This window comes from Spodoptera frugiperda, chromosome 25 (genome assembly GCF_023101765.2).
Source record: "Spodoptera frugiperda isolate SF20-4 chromosome 25, AGI-APGP_CSIRO_Sfru_2.0, whole genome shotgun sequence".
Taxonomy (NCBI): domain Eukaryota; kingdom Metazoa; phylum Arthropoda; class Insecta; order Lepidoptera; family Noctuidae; genus Spodoptera; species Spodoptera frugiperda.
In genome coordinates, this window is record NC_064236.1 from 6910708 (window position 1) to 6930772 (window position 20065).

General features: G+C 34.7%; 1 protein-coding gene across 2 annotated transcripts in view; it reads right to left on the reverse strand.

Moving 5' to 3' along the window:
* Window positions 1–20065, reverse strand: part of LOC118263000 (protein grindelwald) — a 35560-nt gene that overhangs the window by 11118 nt on the left and 4377 nt on the right. For both annotated transcript variants that reach the window (XM_035574854.2, XM_035574768.2), the window contains exons 2-3: window positions 7266–7474; window positions 1595–1660 (exon numbers count right to left, since the gene is read on the reverse strand). In XM_035574854.2, the coding sequence (XP_035430747.1) occupies window positions 1595–1660; window positions 7266–7467 (268 nt within the window). In that variant the 5' untranslated portion in view covers window positions 7468–7474. The remainder of the gene's footprint in view (window positions 1–1594; window positions 1661–7265; window positions 7475–20065) is intronic.

Genomic DNA, 20065 nt, shown 5'->3' on the forward strand with positions numbered 1-20065 from the left:
GTTTACAACTTTAGTATCCAGCTGTATTAGTAATACATATGAGAGTCCGGCAGTAGTAAATACTATTTACTGCTGTATGTAACTTACATCGACCTCATTCGGTGTAATATGTAGCACAAGGCTTTAGCCACAGTTCTAAATAAGGCTATATCAGTTTTGTTCGCAATAGCAATCATATCGTAGTGTATTTGTGAGATTCGCAACAGGCAAGCAATGAGTTACATATTATGTGCTATTTGTTTAGACAGAATGTTGATAAAATATTATTTCTATTTCGAAATTTTGTTCAAATATAAACCGTTAGTAAACAAACTGTAATATGGATAATCAAATTAAAAAAAAACAACTAACAAAGTTACGTTTTTAAAAAGTTTCATCAAATTGGAAGCGGCAGTGTGAGCACAGCTATTGTTAACTTCTCAAGGCAGTGCAGACATGCACATTAAGAAATATCGAATCAAAGAATCAATATTACTCCTACAAAAGTTGAAGAGAAGCGAGATCGTAAGTTTATTCAACATTCGCAGTAAACATGTCTGCCGTCCAATTAAAGTCTAAAACTTGGAGATTCGCTGTGCAATCTGCAAACTTGCATAAACTTATAATAACAGATTCACAACACCAGACAACGGTACATCTAATAGTAAAATTGTTTTTACTACTATTTATATAGAGGATTTGTTCGAGCTCAACAAAGTCCCGGCTTATTCAATATTAACCCGACGAAGCGCTCAATTGGACAGCCAAAGGACATTCTCATATAAAACTCAGAAACCAATTTATATCTTTTTTAAAAGAAAATATACAGTTTCGATGTTCTAAGAAATAAACATTTATTTTTAATATCACTGAGACAAAATAGCATTACTTATTTGATTGTTACCGAGACTATGATTTTTATACTGGACCTATATTTTTATATTCTCGGGAGAAAATTGAATAATATGAAGGAGAATAAAATATAAGTTAGTCAATGTTTGTTTCAAACGTAGTTTCTTTTTAAATGTCATTATTTTGTAATCATGATGCACAAAAATAGTTAAGAAATCACATTAAAATGTACAATATATTTGTGTTTATTTTTGAAGTTTACTAGACGTGATAACGTGGCTACTAGTAACAAGCTAGACAATTAATGTTAATCTTTTTAGTCATTAAGTAGTGTTGAACTCATTAACGCTTGCGAACAGACGTTTAGCTACTTTGCTTCACACTTTAAACTTTGTCGAACTTTCACACAAAATTCGGATTATCTAGATTCTAGAACTACTTGTTTCTCGTCATTTATAGACAGATTTATTACTTCATAGTAAATACATTATATTGTGCTTAAAGAACTGATGCAACACGGTAAAGGTACTAGTCATAAGGCAAATAGACTATAATATCAAGAAAAAATCAATGTTCATCTATTGACATTTGAATTAAAATTAATTGCCTCATCTTCACTTTATTTTACCTATAATCTATAAAGACTCTTAAATATATTAACCATATTTACTACAAAACAGTCGCAAGAGCAAAAAATAACAAATTATGTACAAAATATTCTAAGTAAGTATATGTAGACGAAATATAAAAAGAGGATATTTACCGCTCAGATCCCCGGGAGGATGTGTTTCCTCCGACCTTCGCATATACCTCAGGTCGAGGAGATATCCTGTGAATAAAGAAACAACTTGGTAAATAAACTATTTAAAAACGTACATAGGTTTATGTGTGTGAGTAGTAAACATTCGTCATACCCTTTCTCTTCCCGCGGGTGTAGTTCGAGCTGATTAAGCGATAGAGCATGTAATAGAGATGAGACGGCTCTCTGATAAACCTGAACCTTTTAAATAGAGATCTCCTGCCTGAATGAGCTTGCTAGTCAAGCATTGATTATTACAAGATCTTCCTAATGCAGAAAAGTCCAGCAATAGACCGTCACCGGCAGTTTATTTGATTGGTTTATGTGTGTGTGTGTGTGTCAAAAATGTTCTTTCACTAGCTATCTTTGTCTCCCAATATTTTGACTACAAGATCGGGATTATCTCGAGCAAATCTTTCAAATTCTACTCGAACGAATTCGCAAACGGACAACTACAAAAAAAAATCAGACATCCATACTGGCAAACTAACAAAAAATAACAATACATTATTACATAAGATAGTCAGATACTCAATCATGTAACAGAAACGTAATAACAAAAAATATTGGCTCAAACACTAATGTAATAGAGGTGCGGAATGACGCTGTACAAAATTCTTTATTGTTTTAAAATATATGAGCATCAATTTCTAGTCATCAACCGTTATTGTCTGGCATTTTTCACAACACTTTTTGTAACTAACGTACGTAGGTATGTATGTATAATATATAATGGAACATATATTGCTTGCCTGTCCATCTGTAACGGCTATCTAAAATCTAAATTGACATACAATTACCTTAACTATACTCTACTAGTACTTAGTACCCATAGTATCGCTCTTGAAGAGTGTTAAGTATAGGCAAAATCAATTTCTTTGATAGATGTTATTATGTTTATATAATACTTAAAAAAATTGATACATGATTCACGGTTTTTGCTTTCCATTTATGGAATACATAGCTCGCTGTGGTTTCTTGGAAATAAAGTTGCACGGTTAGATAGCCACTGACTCTAAGACTATGCAATCATAAGTAAACCCTAGCCAACCACTGAACCGTGCCTACACCAGGCTACACACAAGATATTTGCCATAGTTGATCTGATTCCGACCACAATTTGCGCATGGTCCCTGCTCTTTGTGGGAACACTCTAGAATCCCTTTTAGTGCATCTAAAATGACTTGTGCCGAGAACCTTTGAACTCAGTACAACATTACATGACTAGCCATCACAAGGCATTCCCTCTGATGTTCTGCACCAAAGAAGCATTTCTGCCATAGTAAAAGCCTGTTAGACCCGATCGCAGCCTAAACGATGTTCCAGCCTAGACTAATTTTAATTTGTTTCCATCAACATAATACGTGCCGTAACAAAAGAAATTACTTTTGTTTTCAGTAAAACATCTTGTAAAACTCTGATTGGTTTCACAATAGAAAGCCACAACGATACGGTACAGTTTCTTTGCTACGAGATAAGAAAAAATTAGGAGCAAGTATTATGTTGACACAGGCGAGGTCGGGAAAAAATGTCCCGAACAAACAATTAGCAGGTCGAGCTGCGCCGACAGGTGCTTGCCCGGGCCACACACACACAGCGCCGTGCACACACACTCTCACAGCGCAGTTCACAAAACTATCAACTATTAAACGCTTAGCGAATACATTGTTTCGGAACTCCGAGCTCTAGCTACAAATGAAAACAAAGGTAAACTCTGTAGCCCGTGCCGAATATTACAGAAATATGTCGTCAAATGAAATATTTTAAATTGTCCTTTTTAGGGACATGAGTGACAGTGACTCCTGTGATAAACTAAAAGAGCATAGCTAGGCGCTATTTTGGGTAACATGATCGTAACAAAGTTCTAGCGTACTTCAAACTGTTTAGAGACAAACTCAATGAAACTCGCATTTAATTGCATCGCTACACATGCGACAAACAGATTACACTTGTACAATTTATAAACAAGGAGCCACCTGTATCGTGTGCACACAGGCAAGCTGCGCACACACACTACAGCTGGCGTGCGCGTGTGTGCGGGCCGTACCTGTCAGAATCAACGGAGCATGACTTTTATGGGTATTGTTACACCCCTTACCAATGATCCTCCAACTGCATTCTATTCAGGTCGTTATGAGTCGTGATGTGCGGAAAATAACGATCGCTCGCCGAGGTTCGGATAACTTGGTACTGGCGCGCACCTGATACTTTTAAATTGTACAGATGATATAAGCGAAGCGAGAAGCGTCCGCCAGTTGCGTCTAGTGATAGAACTTGTTAAAGTACTTTTTGATATTACATAGCGTTACTGAATGCATTGAACTTTTTAACTATTTATTATAACTATTCAATATTCAGTTTTCAATGAGTATTTTTTCAACTATCGACAAGGTTTACCTTCAGGGCTAACCTCGATATACGCTTATTTAATGGAGTACATTTTCCCTTAAACAAAACCATTAGCATAATACACAATTTCTAAACATGGTAAACACACTAAGTGCCCCAAAATGAACAGCAGCCAACCGGCATAGTTTAATACGATTTCCAGGTTCCGTAGTATGGACTAAACTAATGTACCAGATACGTATTACTAATGCGGAGTAACGTGAGGGAACAACTAAGTAAATAAGAGGCTTAATTGAAGTTTACAGGGAAAATTGGCACTATACCTGTTCAATAGTATTACTCTAGTCTACCTCGAAAAGCACTGAGTAATTGAATAATTGGTAATTGAATAATTATTACATTAAAAGCAAATAATGATTGAGTGTTCTCGTTTACAAAATGTAAGTGCAGTAAGCTAATGGTAATATTAATATCATTTTAAACACTATCCACTTCGGAATGCAGAAAATAAATTATAAAATCATTCGTAATTGAATTCACTCATTAAAAATGAATAAATAATGAGTGTTCGCGTTCATTTAATTAATTAATAGTTAGTCTAGATTATAGCAATATTTTCCTACGAATAATAAACCTTTTGCTTGTTTATTACGGACTAGAGACAAATAGAAATGAAATATTTATTTATTACTCTGATACTAGGATAAAATAAATGTAAGCTAAGAATCGAAGTTAGATATTATTATGGTTCAATAATTACTGTAATTATCTGTTAATTAATAATGGAATAATAACATGACGTAGTTATTAATTTTCCAATTACTTGATATTCGATGTGCATTAAAAATGAATATTATTTCTATAGAATTATTTCTTCTTTTCGTAATTGCAATTTTGAACATATTTAAAGACTTTTAGTTCTAGGGAATGCTTTACTTAATTTTTTACGTATACTTGGTGAAATGGTGACCTAATTTACATTTGAAGTCAAATCGTAAAGCTGTGCGTTAATGTGTTATGATTACATTATACACATGGCCGGAGCAGTGATGCGCTAAGAAAATGCGCATCACGCGAGAATAGTCCCGTAGCTCTAGGTATCTATGTAGGTATAGCATACCTACTAGTTTTAACCTGTACGGGCATTACAATCTCATTTTCATAACCGCGTCATTTAAAATGCTAATGAGCAAAAGTACCAACCTAATAAAAAGAACAATTCAATCTCTAAATAAGAAAAATTACAAACACAATATTTGCGTAGCGACTGTCATTTCATGACGAGTTCATTATCAAGCTCCATATAAAATGATTCCACCGAAAACAGATTTATTAATGTGTCACTATGTCAAGAATCAAGACTGCTCTCTGTGTACCTACTTGCAGCATCCTGGCACTGCACATATATAATTCGGTTCGACATCTGCACCATTACCTTGTTGTTGGATGTATAAATGTGAAACCACTCTCATAAGAGATGCTTGACCTGAAACCTACACATTCTTTACTCAAGTGTAAGCGAGACAAATCACGAGTAAAGAGAGACAGCTACAACCGTAGGCGGTTTGCGGTCACGAAACTGGTTGTAAAGTTTATTGTTTAATGATAACAGCCTTTATAACTAAGACAACTGAGTGAATAATCGATTGCTCACTGCTGGAGGTTCTATTATTATTATTTTTTTCGTATTAGTCATCTTAATGGCTCCAAGGATTTCCATCTGATGGAAAAACGGCTGTTGTACTCGGAGTATTTGCTGTAGAGTAGATAACACGCGTGTTTGCCGGCGGCGATGTTATACGTAATGTTTTGTTATTTCGGTGGCACACTCGGATTACTGCTCTATACTGTGTACAGTTGGCATAAGATAGTTTTTATTTGTTTTCTATCGTTTTTATTATTAGTATTTGTTGGGTATCGGCCGAGCGCTTCGGTACTGTGTTGTGGAAATAGTGTACTATAAGTCGTATGATTATTTGTCTGCAGTGGTCCTGCTGTTTCGTATATTCTAAATTGGTTTCGTTGTATTTGTCTATTAAAAAGTTTATTTGTTGGGTTTTCCTGGTTAAATTATTTAACGTAGGTTTAGTTTGATATCGATTATTAGTAGTTACGTTTAATAAAATTGTAAGTCTATAATTTATAAGTTAATTAGATTTAAGTCGTTTCTTTTAAATTATTTAGTTTCCTTGGTATTATAGCATTGAGGATAGGTTGTAATATAATTTCTTTTTTAATTGTTATAAATTCGTAATTCGTTTTCACTTTAGTTTTAAGTTAGTTTTCATCTTAAGTTCGGAAAGATTATAATATTTCTTTAGTTTAAGTCCGTTTTTAAACTATTTTTTCAATGCCCTAAGTGAGTATACATCTATTAAATTCAAACGCAGAGCTCATTATGTTGATTTTTGAGGAGTTCCCTAGAATATCTTCCACATCTCATTTTTGAAGAGATCCCGCGAAATCGGGAACTATGTGGTTAAAACCAAAAAATTGCCGGAAGTCACTATTCCACACGAACGAAGTCGCGGGCTAATAAATCAGGGGCCTTAGCTGTCATGCGAGAGGGACGGAGGTATAAAAATACTGCTCTCGACCATTCTGACAAATTGTAATAAGAGTAGAAGGGCCAATTCTGTTCATTGAAAATATAGAAAAAATAAATAGCAGGGTGTTACTTTCCATTATAGTGATAAACCTAACGGTTTGATTTCGATGAAACTTGGTATAATTAACTTATTATCCTGGACATAAAATAGGATCCTGGAAAAATACGTAGAAAAAATCTTTATTTTTCAGTTTTATTCTGCTCAACAGCAGTAGCTCAATAGAGGGATCTCCTTAATTATTATGGGCCTTGCCGTATTTGGGTCCAATAGATATTTATAAGATGTCATTTTCACAGTTACTCAAAATGGAGAAATAACTTCCACGCGAAGGACATCCGCGCGGACGGAGTCGCGGGCAGAAGCTAGTACGTAATATTTTGTTATTTCAGTGGCACACTCGGATTACTGCTCTATACTGTGTACAGTTGGCAATCTCGTCTGTCTGTACTGTGACATCGTAGTTGTGGCTCAAATTGTATTTTCACGTGTAGGTTGGAAATAATATTACAAATGGAAATTTTAAAGTTCACTTAAGCTGTCATCGAAAAAATACTCAGAAAATTGAAGAGTATAGGATTAATAAAGTGAATTTCCATTATAGTGATAAACCTATGGATGCGTGGGACTGTACGAAGACCCGTATTAATTTGGTTGTAATCTGTTCATAATCGGCTTACCTTGGCACTCTTTAATGCAGAGGCCGGCATCGTAGTTGTGGCTCGTCTTGTTGCAGGCGACGCTGCAGGGCGCGCAGCGGTTGGTGTCCGGGGAGCAGTACTCCTCGAGCTGACAGACCAGCTGCCCGCATCTGATGCCATCTAGTGTCAGTTGCGCAGACGCGGCACCGGCCACCGCCAGCAGGCATGCTAATCTAGACATGTTTGATCTGTAGACAAGGAATATACCATTTTAGAAAACTCATTCAAATACAATAATTCCGCAAACTGGCTCAAACGGGTTAAAGAGATGTATATGTTTTCATATTGTAGCATTACGACGAGCATGCATGAAAAGACTGATTACATTCCATTGTTCATTCCATTGTCTCTGCCTACCCCCACGGGAGACGAGCATGAGGCTATGTGTTTGTGTGTATGTATGTAATAATTAAATACTAATCCCTACAGTATATTATAATCTTGTAGTAAATAGATAAGTGACAATAACATTTTGAATCAGCTAGCAGTTAGCAGGACATCTTGTTACAATAAACAGTAGTATCATCAATAACAAAAGGAACCACTCGCAGTTCGAATCGAGTCGTACATACGAGTGCAAAACATACACTTGAAACTCAAAGTAACCGCACTATTAAGTCCTTTAGGCGGACGGAACAACGGAGTTAGTTAATGGAGAGGGGTTATAAAAACAGTTGTAGGCGACGTCGGTTCCCCTAGCCCCACTCAACTTCAAAGGGTTGCAAGTTGCAATCAACTCTACATGCCATCTGTGAGACGTCAGACGCAACCACGCAATCATCACAAAGCAATACTACCCCCATCTTACCGATACACATAAATTAAAAACTAAGATTAAAGTAAGGTAATTATTCAGAGGGCCTACTCCGGTTCTCGAATCCGAAGTTTCGTTCAATTTTCAGCCGTAAGTTTTATTAATTTACTAATGAAATAACTTAAATAAATGAAGATGTTTTATTTTTAATTTCAAATCAATACTTATTTATTTATCTTAATTTTTTTCGTTCGTTTTTGTTCACAAAGGTTCTCAATAAATGGAATTGTGATACGACATTTGCGAAGTTTCGTCACAAAGATATATGTGAATTATTTAGAAACGCATATTTGGTAATGTAAAATCAGTTAACTATTAAACTAACTATATTCATGTAACAAAATTTAATGTATGGTCAATGGTTATTGAACCGTGCTGCACATACCATCCATTAGTCGAAGTTTATGCATGTTAGCTTTAAGCTGCCTGTAGTGCTTTGTTGTAAAAAGTAATACCTTTATGCATAGTGCTAGTTTCTAAGCCCTAATCCCCTTTCAGGGCTTCCAAATATTAATCTTCCTATACGTGTATTGGCATGCAGTCCATACAGGCAAATGGACCTTTGTAAGCAAAGGTATATATGGTATTCACTCTTAGTAAGCTAGGTCTTACTAAGACAGTGAATACTATATGCTCGTACATACATAGTACACACGCTTTCAATAGAAATCCCCATCTAATGGTAAGTTACCATTGGTAACTGGTGACTTCATAATTTTAGAATAATAGTTCATAATAGTATATCCTTACATAATGATAAAAAATTAAAGTCGTATTTTTTTATTTAAAATTACAATTATTAGATAAAACGAATCAAAGTTTAAGCAAATACGTAGGTAATTTCTACGTATAAAATGTACCAAGAAGTCACGTCACACGATATTTCAAATTCAAATCAATTTATATACGAAAGTATTTGTATCCGTAAGAAAATAAAAAATACGTGTCTAATGTTTTAAAACTAATCTACAAAATTGGCATTAAAGTAACAATTAATCATCTACACTATTACTTGATTTTCGAACAAGGTTTGTATGGGAGAAAATATCGATAAAGCCACCGAGAAAATTTTAAAAACTAGATTAGTGTTCATGTAAGGTAGGACGAGTTTTTATGCCCCAGTATATTAAGTACATAACACTATTAAAATGTTTGTGATTAACTTATCTTTGAGAGTCGATTATTGACGCCCTCCGTCCTCTAGTGAGGGAAAACGTCGAGTTCTCTTATATAAACTTCATTTACTTGCAGATTATATTGGAATAATATTAGCATAAGTTATTTACACCCGACTAGCATGGCCAAGTGGGGGGAGATGAGTCTAATGCATTTAATACTAGAATAATAATTAGATTCGCGAATGCTAAATGATTTACCTGTATTATGTTATTCAGTTGTTTGATACATTTATCCTATTTAACGAGATTTTGGTGTAATTTTTTAAATATATTAAAGTTATTGGTACCGTATACATTTAGTAAATAAATAAATATATTCTTATTAATAACTCTCTCGCTTTGCGATTTGATGTGCAACTACTAAGTGCATATCACAAATTTAATGCAGTCACATTTTAGTTCTTTAAAAGAGAGATGCCAATTCGGGTATCAATATTATGGTCTCAATACTCTCAATGCACCTTCAATTTATTATATCCTAACCGGGCTGACATGTTCTCAAATGAAAAGTCCTTAAAACAATAGATATTAAAAAAAATAAGCTTCAAATTATCTTGTAAAGGCAGAGCACATAGAAAACACAGTTTCTACCATAAATTTAATATTAATTTCATCATGAGCCCTTGCTTAAATATGAGACGCGAGGATACGTGTCATGTTAAGGGTGTTCCTACTTAGCACCTAAACAACATTGTACTCCTATGTCGCTGCACGTCTCATGAACTGATTGCATACACCCTGTGGCACGTAATGCCGCTATATAATGTAGGTACACCCACTTTTAACCATTTGTGTTATAAGACCCGTGTAGGGGGTGAGCCTATTGCCATATACTGGACACAATTTCAGACTTCGTGTTGATACTGAGAAATTTACGAAAAATCGAAAGCCCATTAATACTTTGTCCGAACCGGGAATTGAATCCGAGACCTCTTGACCGGCAGTCGCACTTGTAACCACTCCGGCAACGAGGCAGTCAAACTTGTACATAAGTACCTAGTATTTAGATACCTATATCCTATTTCCGTCATCCGATTTCACTTCGTCTTCAATGAGTCTATATTCCAGTTTGTTGACGGATTTCTATCGAAGATATGATGAGTTAAAGTAGCCATATATACCTACATATTTTTATGCCATTTAGCACCATTTGTGTCTAAATAAAACTGAATTCGGTTATAGTTTTTAACCGACTTCCCAAAAAGGAGGAGAATAACAAAATATAACTTACCTATGCTACATTGTAATATATTTTTTTTACTATTTGTGGCACCGACTTCTAAACTATCAGTGGGTAGGTAGTACAGTGAATAATAGTTTTTTTTTTTGTTTTTAGTTTGTGGAAGTCGGAATTTTTAATCCGTATTTCAGTGGTCGTAGTGGAGAACCACTCTAACTATTTTTGGTGCTTCCGAGTAAAATATCAAAGTAAATTACATGCAACTAGCGAAAACCAATTCGATGTTGTATTTATTTTTCTATACGTGTAGATTTATTTTACGCCTACATATTTATTATGTACCTACATACTCCTTGAACAAACAAACCGAAATACCGTACGCTTTTGGTTATACCACCATCAAAAATACAAACACGGGTTTGCAAATAAAAATGTGCGATATACAAATTTATAACGAAAGGGTTTTCATCAGTTCCGTACAGAGCAAATATTAAAATTTACTTTTCCTTTGACGAGCCACAAATCGATGACTCGCATATGTATATAGGTAATAGGTATCGCGGCTACGGCTGTACTGGTGTCGTTCAAAAAGAATAACGTATTTTATTCAATAGTTTTGTGAAAACCGGTATTGATACAGCGATATTGCATCCGTTAAAATATGGCGTAGTCAAATACAGACTCAATAAGTGTGGTATTAAAAAAAAAATTGTGCAACGCACTTGATGGTATTTTTGGACCTGTCCAATTATTTCAACGTCCTTTGTGGGTTAATTCTACCGTGAACTGAGTACAAACGGTACCGATACATCAGTCGAAATTATGTATCTTTTATCATTACCTACAAATGTGCTATTTAATTTTTAATTTTACTACTTTTCTCCTATGGCTGTTACGTGAGTCCCTATGACTTGACGTCATAGGATATTTAAAAATAAAACTGAGATAGCTAGTGGCAATTATCCAATACCTATGTTAGTAATCCATATATTAATACGTAAACATCAGAAAGTTAAAAAAATCCGTCTCAACTATAAATAAATACAACTATATCAGGAGAAGACAGACCATTCATACCTTCTACACAAGGTAGGATATTTCAAAACCTTTTTATCGAAGCTAAGATTTAGGAATCAAGTGTTATCAATGGCGCCAGTATTGACTCTACGAGTCTATACAAAAATGACAGTTGGTTACAAAAAAAGATGTACCTACGCAACAACAATGATAATGCTTCTAAATAATATAATAACCACTGCACACAATGGAGTGCGGACCGTTAAGGTACCAATAGAAAAAAATATATATTTAAAAGGACACACCGTACTTTCGCTGCATAGTAAGCAGGATGAGTCATCGGTCTTATGCCACGCTAGTAAGGCGAGACGCCATATTTTTGAACTACACCTGTGTAACACACAAGTATTTTTGATAGGAAGGTAACATACGCGGCCCTTCCACAAGATAGGTCAATGACTTTTAGGGAATACGGGATGTTAAAATCTATTTTTTACACGTTTTTAATAGACTTTCTTAAAACGTTTAATGTTATTACCAAAAGTACTAACCAAACAAAAAGCGTGAGAAAGTATTTAACGTTTAAATAAAATAACATTTAATTTTATTGCAATATCAACATTTTCGACAGCGACAAAAATGTATGGTCATCAATAATGACATTGTTTTGAAAAAGGAACGTGCCAAGCGTAAGTTGATATTGTGAATTGAGCGTTGATCACGTCCGAGTGCGCAAGCGTTCAATGCATAGGTATGAGTAGGTATTTATGTTATGTAGGTACCTCTCTAGGATGTGCAACGTCAGTAAAATGACACGCGACGCAATCGACAAATGACAAGAATTGTAAATAAATGACAACTGACTACATAATAAAGTACTCCGCCCCCGCAGTAAGAGGTGAATGAAAGTAATTGCCCCCCTCTGTGACATCGTAATTAAGAGCACTCTGTATTTAAAATGATGAAGTTGTTTTTATAACAGACTAAAAGCAGTTTTCTCTTTGCTTCAATTCCTTTTATCGTTGTCGAAACTCTATCCTCTTACGTTTATGAATTATTTACTTTGCGTATTTTTATTTACTGTGGCATATGTGGCGTTTGTTTTAATAAAAGGTAACGCTATTTCGCGACTCCGTTCAAAATGGTACTAAGCAAAAGTGGAAAATTTAAATGTGCTGTAACATTAAGCTACTTACAGAAATCATTAACACATTTCGCACATTTATATAAAGACAAAGACGAAAGAACATTTTTATTTAGGACACCAAATAATATACAGAAGAGCTTAACCGATAACATCTCGTATTTGAATTATTCATAAATATCTGATATTTGTTTTATATTATTCACAAATGTGCCCGTGAACATCTACGCAGTACAAATTTAATGATTATAAACGACCTTTAATGTGTGAGTCATTAACCAACTGATGATTTTCAGAGGCTCGCGACGTTTTCCTAGAGCGTCATTGAATTCGTTGGTACAAATTTACCTTATAATAATTACACCAGGAAATACAACAGTCATAAGTCTCAAAATTTAGGACATTGGCAGCAAAAATTGACCCAACACGAGTCCTTCAGTTACTAAACAGATCAGGTACTGACTGTACGGGACTCTATTACCTGGCCCAAATGTCGTTCTCCTCACAAAACACCACATACCACACACCACACAGTATCATGTAATCCACTTTTCATGGAGGAAATAGCAATTCAAACATTTTACACGATACACTCATGATTGCCAACAAACGCATTTGTTCTGAATCACAACCTGTATTGTTAAGTTTTTACTATCGTTGCTAGGCGACGGGCATTTAATATGCTACGCTTTAATCCATATATTGGGAGCAATGTGAAGTGAAGTGAATGTACAAATATTGATGGTGGACGTCCAGGGTGATGGAGAGCCGACATCATGCCGTACTGAGCTCAACTGACAATATCATTTAAAAGTGTACCCCACTAGTAGTTTGCTGTTAAAATATCACCTGTTGTTTCGACGCTTCAAGCAAATATGGGGGATTGACACACATAAAGACTGTTGTGGACGATTCTAACGATAAGGTTTGGAAAATAAAACTTTGTATATCGACGTTTGCATATTTGCACTGTGTTGCAAAATAAAGGGAAGTGAAAACAATAAATAAGGCGGCGAGTGAGCTGACAGGCCAAGTTGTTTATTATTCACGCATCAATCGTCCCAGTCACAGTTGAAGACTAAACCTTACAGTTGTAAAATTGGTTCGGAGAGCATGGGCGTGCCTAACTAAGATTGATTTGAACTTCCTCAACGCTGAAATTCTTGCTGAATACGTAGCTGAGGGATTCTGAGATTTAGAGACAAGTTTTGTTAAACTAAGAGGCGCACGAAGTATTATGTAGGCCGACAACTTATTGAAATTTTCATGTGTCATGAAATGTCTGTGACTCATGAAGGAAGATAAAATTGATAGATGGTAACGAATTAAAAGTATGTTTTCAAAATTATCGATATAAATCTAAACCTAACAGTAGGTAAGTAGTCCCTACATACGGATACTATTTGAGTTATTGGGTTTTAAAGCGAGTGATTGATTTTTCGATAAGACTCGAAGGCTTAATATTCCTAGATAAGTCTTAAGCAAAGATACTTCGGACGGTACCCAAAGCTGATACTAATATGGCCGTCCAGTCCACGCCGTCGATACATATCGCTATTGTTGGAAATGCATATAATAGAGAGCTTTGAAAGAAGATTATCCGGCCTTTGCAGGAGAAATGACGTCACAGTATACTATCACAAGAGTACTATGACGTCATCTGTGCTCTTTAATATATCGAGATTTCTGTGTTCCACAAACACGGGTGTAACATTTATTTTCAACTATCTCAACATTGCATAAGTAGGTATTTATTAGTGTTTTTTTTAAAGGGAGAAGAATCATCCGCTGACTTCTTCTGTCTTGAGCGAGGCGAGAGGGAGTGTCAGACTCTTACTGACTAAACACCACCCCGTTCCTACTTCTGCCTTTTAAGCCGAAGCCCCGATAAACCCGCTAGGTAGTCCGCAGTCCCGGGCTATTTAGTGTTTAGTAACCAAGTGGTTAGAGTCTATCTATTCATTACTTATCTAAAAAAAATGGCAAAGAATCCTCCCCTATTGTCATTTCACCATTATTTAATGGGTCCCGTTAAACAATACTTGCGGTGCACTAAGTCTGGCGCATTCACAACGCCATACTTAGCTTCCGATAACGCTTCGATAATAATATAACTGCAGTTTTTTACAAAATGAGGTGTACAATATTACGCTGGGATTAAAGCCTTTGTGTTCCAAGATAATTGGCTCGCAATGCACCGTATTTCATCGTTCCTAGGATATAAATTAAAACCTCTTAAGACGAACATTTATTAACTCTTTAGGTGCCCGTTGATTATTATTTGACATTTATAATTATCCAGCTTTGCTGTTAAATGGCGTTATAAAAGTTATTGTGATGTGAATCTATTTTTTTTTCAACACTAGGATTTTCTCCTGTGTCGTGGGTGCGTTTACAAACATACAAGTTCACATACACATGACACCCAGACCCGAAACAACAATTTGTGGATCACACAAAGAGTCCGTGCGGGAATCGAACCCGCTTCACGTTGCGCGGCAGCCGGTTACCCAGCCACAGCGCCAACTGTGCAGTCAAATGCACTAAGGCCTATTTCGCCACCTTCATATAAGTGCCCAATAAACTGATGTGACAGATAATGCATACAAATTACGTTCTTAATTCAAATTTATCTGTCACGTAACGGCTATCCAGACATTGTGAAACAAGTCCTAAGCATCATTAATTTGTCTATGATGTGTTTAGAAAAATTTGATAATTAAGTTATACTTGTTATTTTTTATTGTTTTTTTTTAGCGTTGCCCTATACTATGATGTTCTATTGTGAAAAACAATTTTATCATTAACACGTAATATATTTTTAATAAATATGTTCGTACTTAATAGAATCTAAACTTAAACTTTAAGCGGTTTATTCTAATAGACTTTATAAAGAACAACTAAACAGCATTGATTTTAAATAGCCAAATATTTACTATAGCCATAGTTGTGCTTATATGTATGTACTATGGTATTTGGCTAAACGTGACACGATTGGTATGTAATGATCTAAGCGTGGATCACCTTGAAACGGAGGAGGCGCGCGCGCACGTTCCGCCATGCATCCTCCACCCGCCGGAATTAGTATATAAATATCTTTATATATATAATTCTTCTGTACGTGTGTATGTCACTGAACTCCTCTTAAACGACTAGACGGATTTTGATGAAACTTTTTGTGTGTGTTCAAGAGGATCTGAGAATGGTTTAGATTCACAATTTTGTCCGCTGGACAAAGTTTTTTTAATTAGTTTTTAATTTATTAGTAGTTGTTGATTTTGGAATGTTTTACATTGGATCCGACAGACGGCGCTACTATCGCAGTGTCAAATATTAATGACGTTAGATATTGTCATAACATTTGAATAACAATTTTCATCAAAAAGGTCCAGAATGTTTTAGCTTATTAAAAAAAGTTTAAAATTTTCAAATTAAAGACGTGTAGACAGGACAACGTCTGTCGGGTCCGCTAGTATCATATTAAATTCATATAGCATTACGTATATTGATATACATATGTATTGATATATTGCCTATTATGTACCTACTTATATACAGTCGTTAGTTAGATCACGCTTATTTTTTTAATTTTTTAAACCGTTGTGTGCCGGAACGTAATACTACGCGAGACACAATGTATTTTCTATTGTTGTCTTATGTACGAAAGGTTAATAAATAGGTAATCTAAATACTCGTTTTATTTAAATACCTATCATTCAATAGTCTAGCCCAAACTCGTTCGTTATATTGTTTTAATTCATCGAAAAAAGTAAATAAATAGTAAAAAGGTATGAAAAAAATAATATCAATATAATAAAACATTTAGTACACTTGTTTAACAATGTCACTTACAAAACAACCAGTAAAACGAGCAGAAAACTATTTCATCATAATATTTATCTTCAAACGTGTTTGTAATAATTACCATGTTTCCGAACACTTACTACATAATTTAATATCTTTAAAAAATAAATTTACTTTTGGAAACAAATAGTAATATATTGTTTCTCTTTATTATACGTGGAAAAGTTGTTATAATAAGACCTAAATTAGAACAAAATATATTCTTTAATAGTAGATTTCAACTTTATTTCTTATACATTTATAATATAAAGCATTTTCCTTACAGGTAGGTATCAAACTGACATAATTAAATATTAAATCTAAATATAGTTACAAAAATTCTATTCTTCTTTTTCGCTTCTTTGATATTGAAGGTCGTATCTGCAAGGCGACTTTTTTTTTAATCTTTTTTGCATAGCCATCCAGAAGTGTTCTTCTTCTTCCTCCAACAGAAGGTCTTCAGCGTCATGTTTGGTTCTTGAAATAATCTCAATCACGTAAACAAAAGATTCGCAAATCCTCAATATCAAAACCAAAAACCCGTCGTACATAAGTACGATTTATTTAAACTCCGTCTTTAATTCCAAAAGGTCTTAATATTCTATTATTTCAGTTAGGTACTAAACACTTCAACGGGATGTTACATAACTACTTTTCTGATAAAAGAAAACGCGTTATCACGAAGTAAACAGCCAAAACAACAACAAAGTAATTGACTCATTTACTTAATTATTGTAGTGACGATGTTTCAGCCTTAACAGTTAATGTCATTGACGAATAACCCCGCAGTCCGCACGTTTTTATCTAACAAGGTCGCAGCTCGTCATCGTCGCTCGAAAGAAAGCAACATAAGTACCGAAGAACCTCGCCGTCCTTCCATACCCAGACCCACACCACTTCATTGTTTCCCTCTCATTGGTATGCACCTAACATCACCATGAGTGTCCCAACTCAACGCTCTATGTATGTCTCACAATCGCAAAGTAAATCCCACGCAAAAATCAACTCTATCTCAACAAGATAAAATCCTATTACAGATAAAGAATCAATAGCGGAAAGTGCAGTTGCAGATTAGAGGACAAAAAGGTTAAGTTACTTTAGTCTTTACTTTGCTACGGCGCCATAAAAATGACTGCCTTTATCAATAATAGAGTATGCAAGCGGTGCATGTGTTATCGATCCACAGTTTTCCCAAGACCTGTGCATATTATAGTAGTAGTTACAAGCATAATTTTCTTGCGACCTCGCCGACAACTTATTTAGCTCGATTTAAAATGCAATCAATAATCCGCAATACAGTTTCTGAATAAATTATGTGTATTGGCATAAAATGTACCTACTCTGTAACCTTTTTCACTGCGCCTGCCCAGTACAATTTTCTAGAAAGTTTCAGCAAGTCCACTGTGTGTTAGTGACATATTTTAAATGAAACAAGATTCTAAACTAAAACGAAATGTTTCTATCGAATTGAATGCACCAATATGTCATCGCTGGAACGAGGATGAGTCCGGATATGATTGGGACATACTGTTCTGGCCCGGATATTACGCCGAGCTGTCTCAAACACTATTTGGTGTTTGCTCACCTGCCGGGATAACCGGTTTTCACAAAGCTTTTAAATAAAACTGCATTTACGTCAGTATTTATAAAAGTGGACACGGGATGGGAATGGTGGGAGCGGTGAATATTTAATTTATCGTTCGCAATTAAACGCACTCAGCCCAAATACACGAGCGAAATGATTTACTCCAAATATACTATTACTATAAAATGTTGAACCGTGTAAAGGAATAAAATAGAGTAATGTCAACGAAAATGAAAGTTACCCAAAAAGGAAATAACGTAAAAACAGTACCTAACTAAAAGTTACACGCAACTTCCGAACAAGTTATGTATTATAAAAACTTTAATAAAATGTGTATATTGCATATTATACTATTTAAACATGTATTTATAAATAATATTTCTCAGACATAATACAATTTGAATGATAAAAAAATTATCAACGGTTTTCATTGTTGACAATTGTCAGAAAATGCAAGCAACATAAAATCGGCTTGCATTGTCTTAACCATCTGCAATAGACATAATCAACTTAAAAAGTGATATTTAATTAGTCTAATACTCACCTTCATATAATCCCGGTTTCCCAGTTTCCGAAAGCATTAACAAGAAAAATAATTAATCAGTTATTTAGGACTACACACACTATATATTAGATACTTCTAAAAAATATAAAAGGAATAGAAGCAAACTAAAAATCCCAAACGGAACTACTGCTGATAAGACGAAAAGCCTTATACCAACACATATAAAATTGACTCATAAAACATGATATCATAGACTATGACACTATAAATTAACAAGAAATAATTAAGTAAATCACACATTAATACTGTGCACGTACCTACAAAAGATGTCAGCATCTCGAACCCGCACCACGGCAGTCTCTTTCTATACTTATGCGTTTTCCACAAATGCAAAACCATACTGACAGACTATAACCGAAAATAAATTCGCGACAATCCAATTAAAAAAGAAATAGGTACTACTATTATTTAATCTACTTAGTTAATTTCGAAAAGAGTGAAGAAAAAATATTAATTCAATTTAAAAAAAAAGAAGTTAGGGTTGGTGTCGAGGCGTGCGCTCAGACCGTCAGGCCATGCATTTCTTGTAAGCCTCCTAGGGCACCAACCATTATATATGGACGTTGCCCGGCTACCGAAGCAGTAACAATACGAAGCAGTAAGTGTGGATACCCAATAGAATATTGACTATTTTATTATTAGACAAATCAATACGATGCACCACACACTGTACAGCCTTAATATCAATTACATAGCGAAGAAAACGACGTTGCCCATGAATAATAAATATTCGTCCTAGATTTTCAGGCCTTTCTAGGTCTTATGTTCTACCTTTTATCGAACGGTTATAATACTTAGTTGAATATGCAAAATTAAATAAGAAATGCTAATTTTTCATTTAGTAACAAATTAATGAAACTTTGTCAAAATAGTAGGTGCAAGGACAACCCTAATTGTTAAAAAGAGATAATACAATTTTGGGACAATTATTATGCAGATTACCAAAATGCAATGGAACAAAACGACAAAAATCCATCTCCATCTAAAATATTCATCAAATAAACAATTCATCCAAAACGACAAAAAATGCATCTGCCAAATCTGGAGATTATAGGATTATGGCCAGTCCTTCTTATGTAGAGAAGGTACATAGTCCAGCAGTGGACGACGATAATGATTTTGATAATTAAGAAATTAAATTGTCCACTCTATCTAATTGAATATCTAAAAATATGTAGAAACTGCACTCCAGTGATAGTGATAAGTTTTCCAATCTACTTTTCCTTTGTGTAAGATCATTGATTCGCTGTCTGAATAACAAACGCAGTTTTGTAAACTTACTGAGTTTACAAAACACTGACCACCTGAAGTGGAACGTGTCGTTTTGGCACATATTAAAAATGACAAATTTTTCGGCCTAGCATATGTATGTATAATTAGCTCTTTATTATACAGAGATTATAAAAAAAAATATGGTTAATAACTCAATTCCAAAAAATTGGTCACATTCATA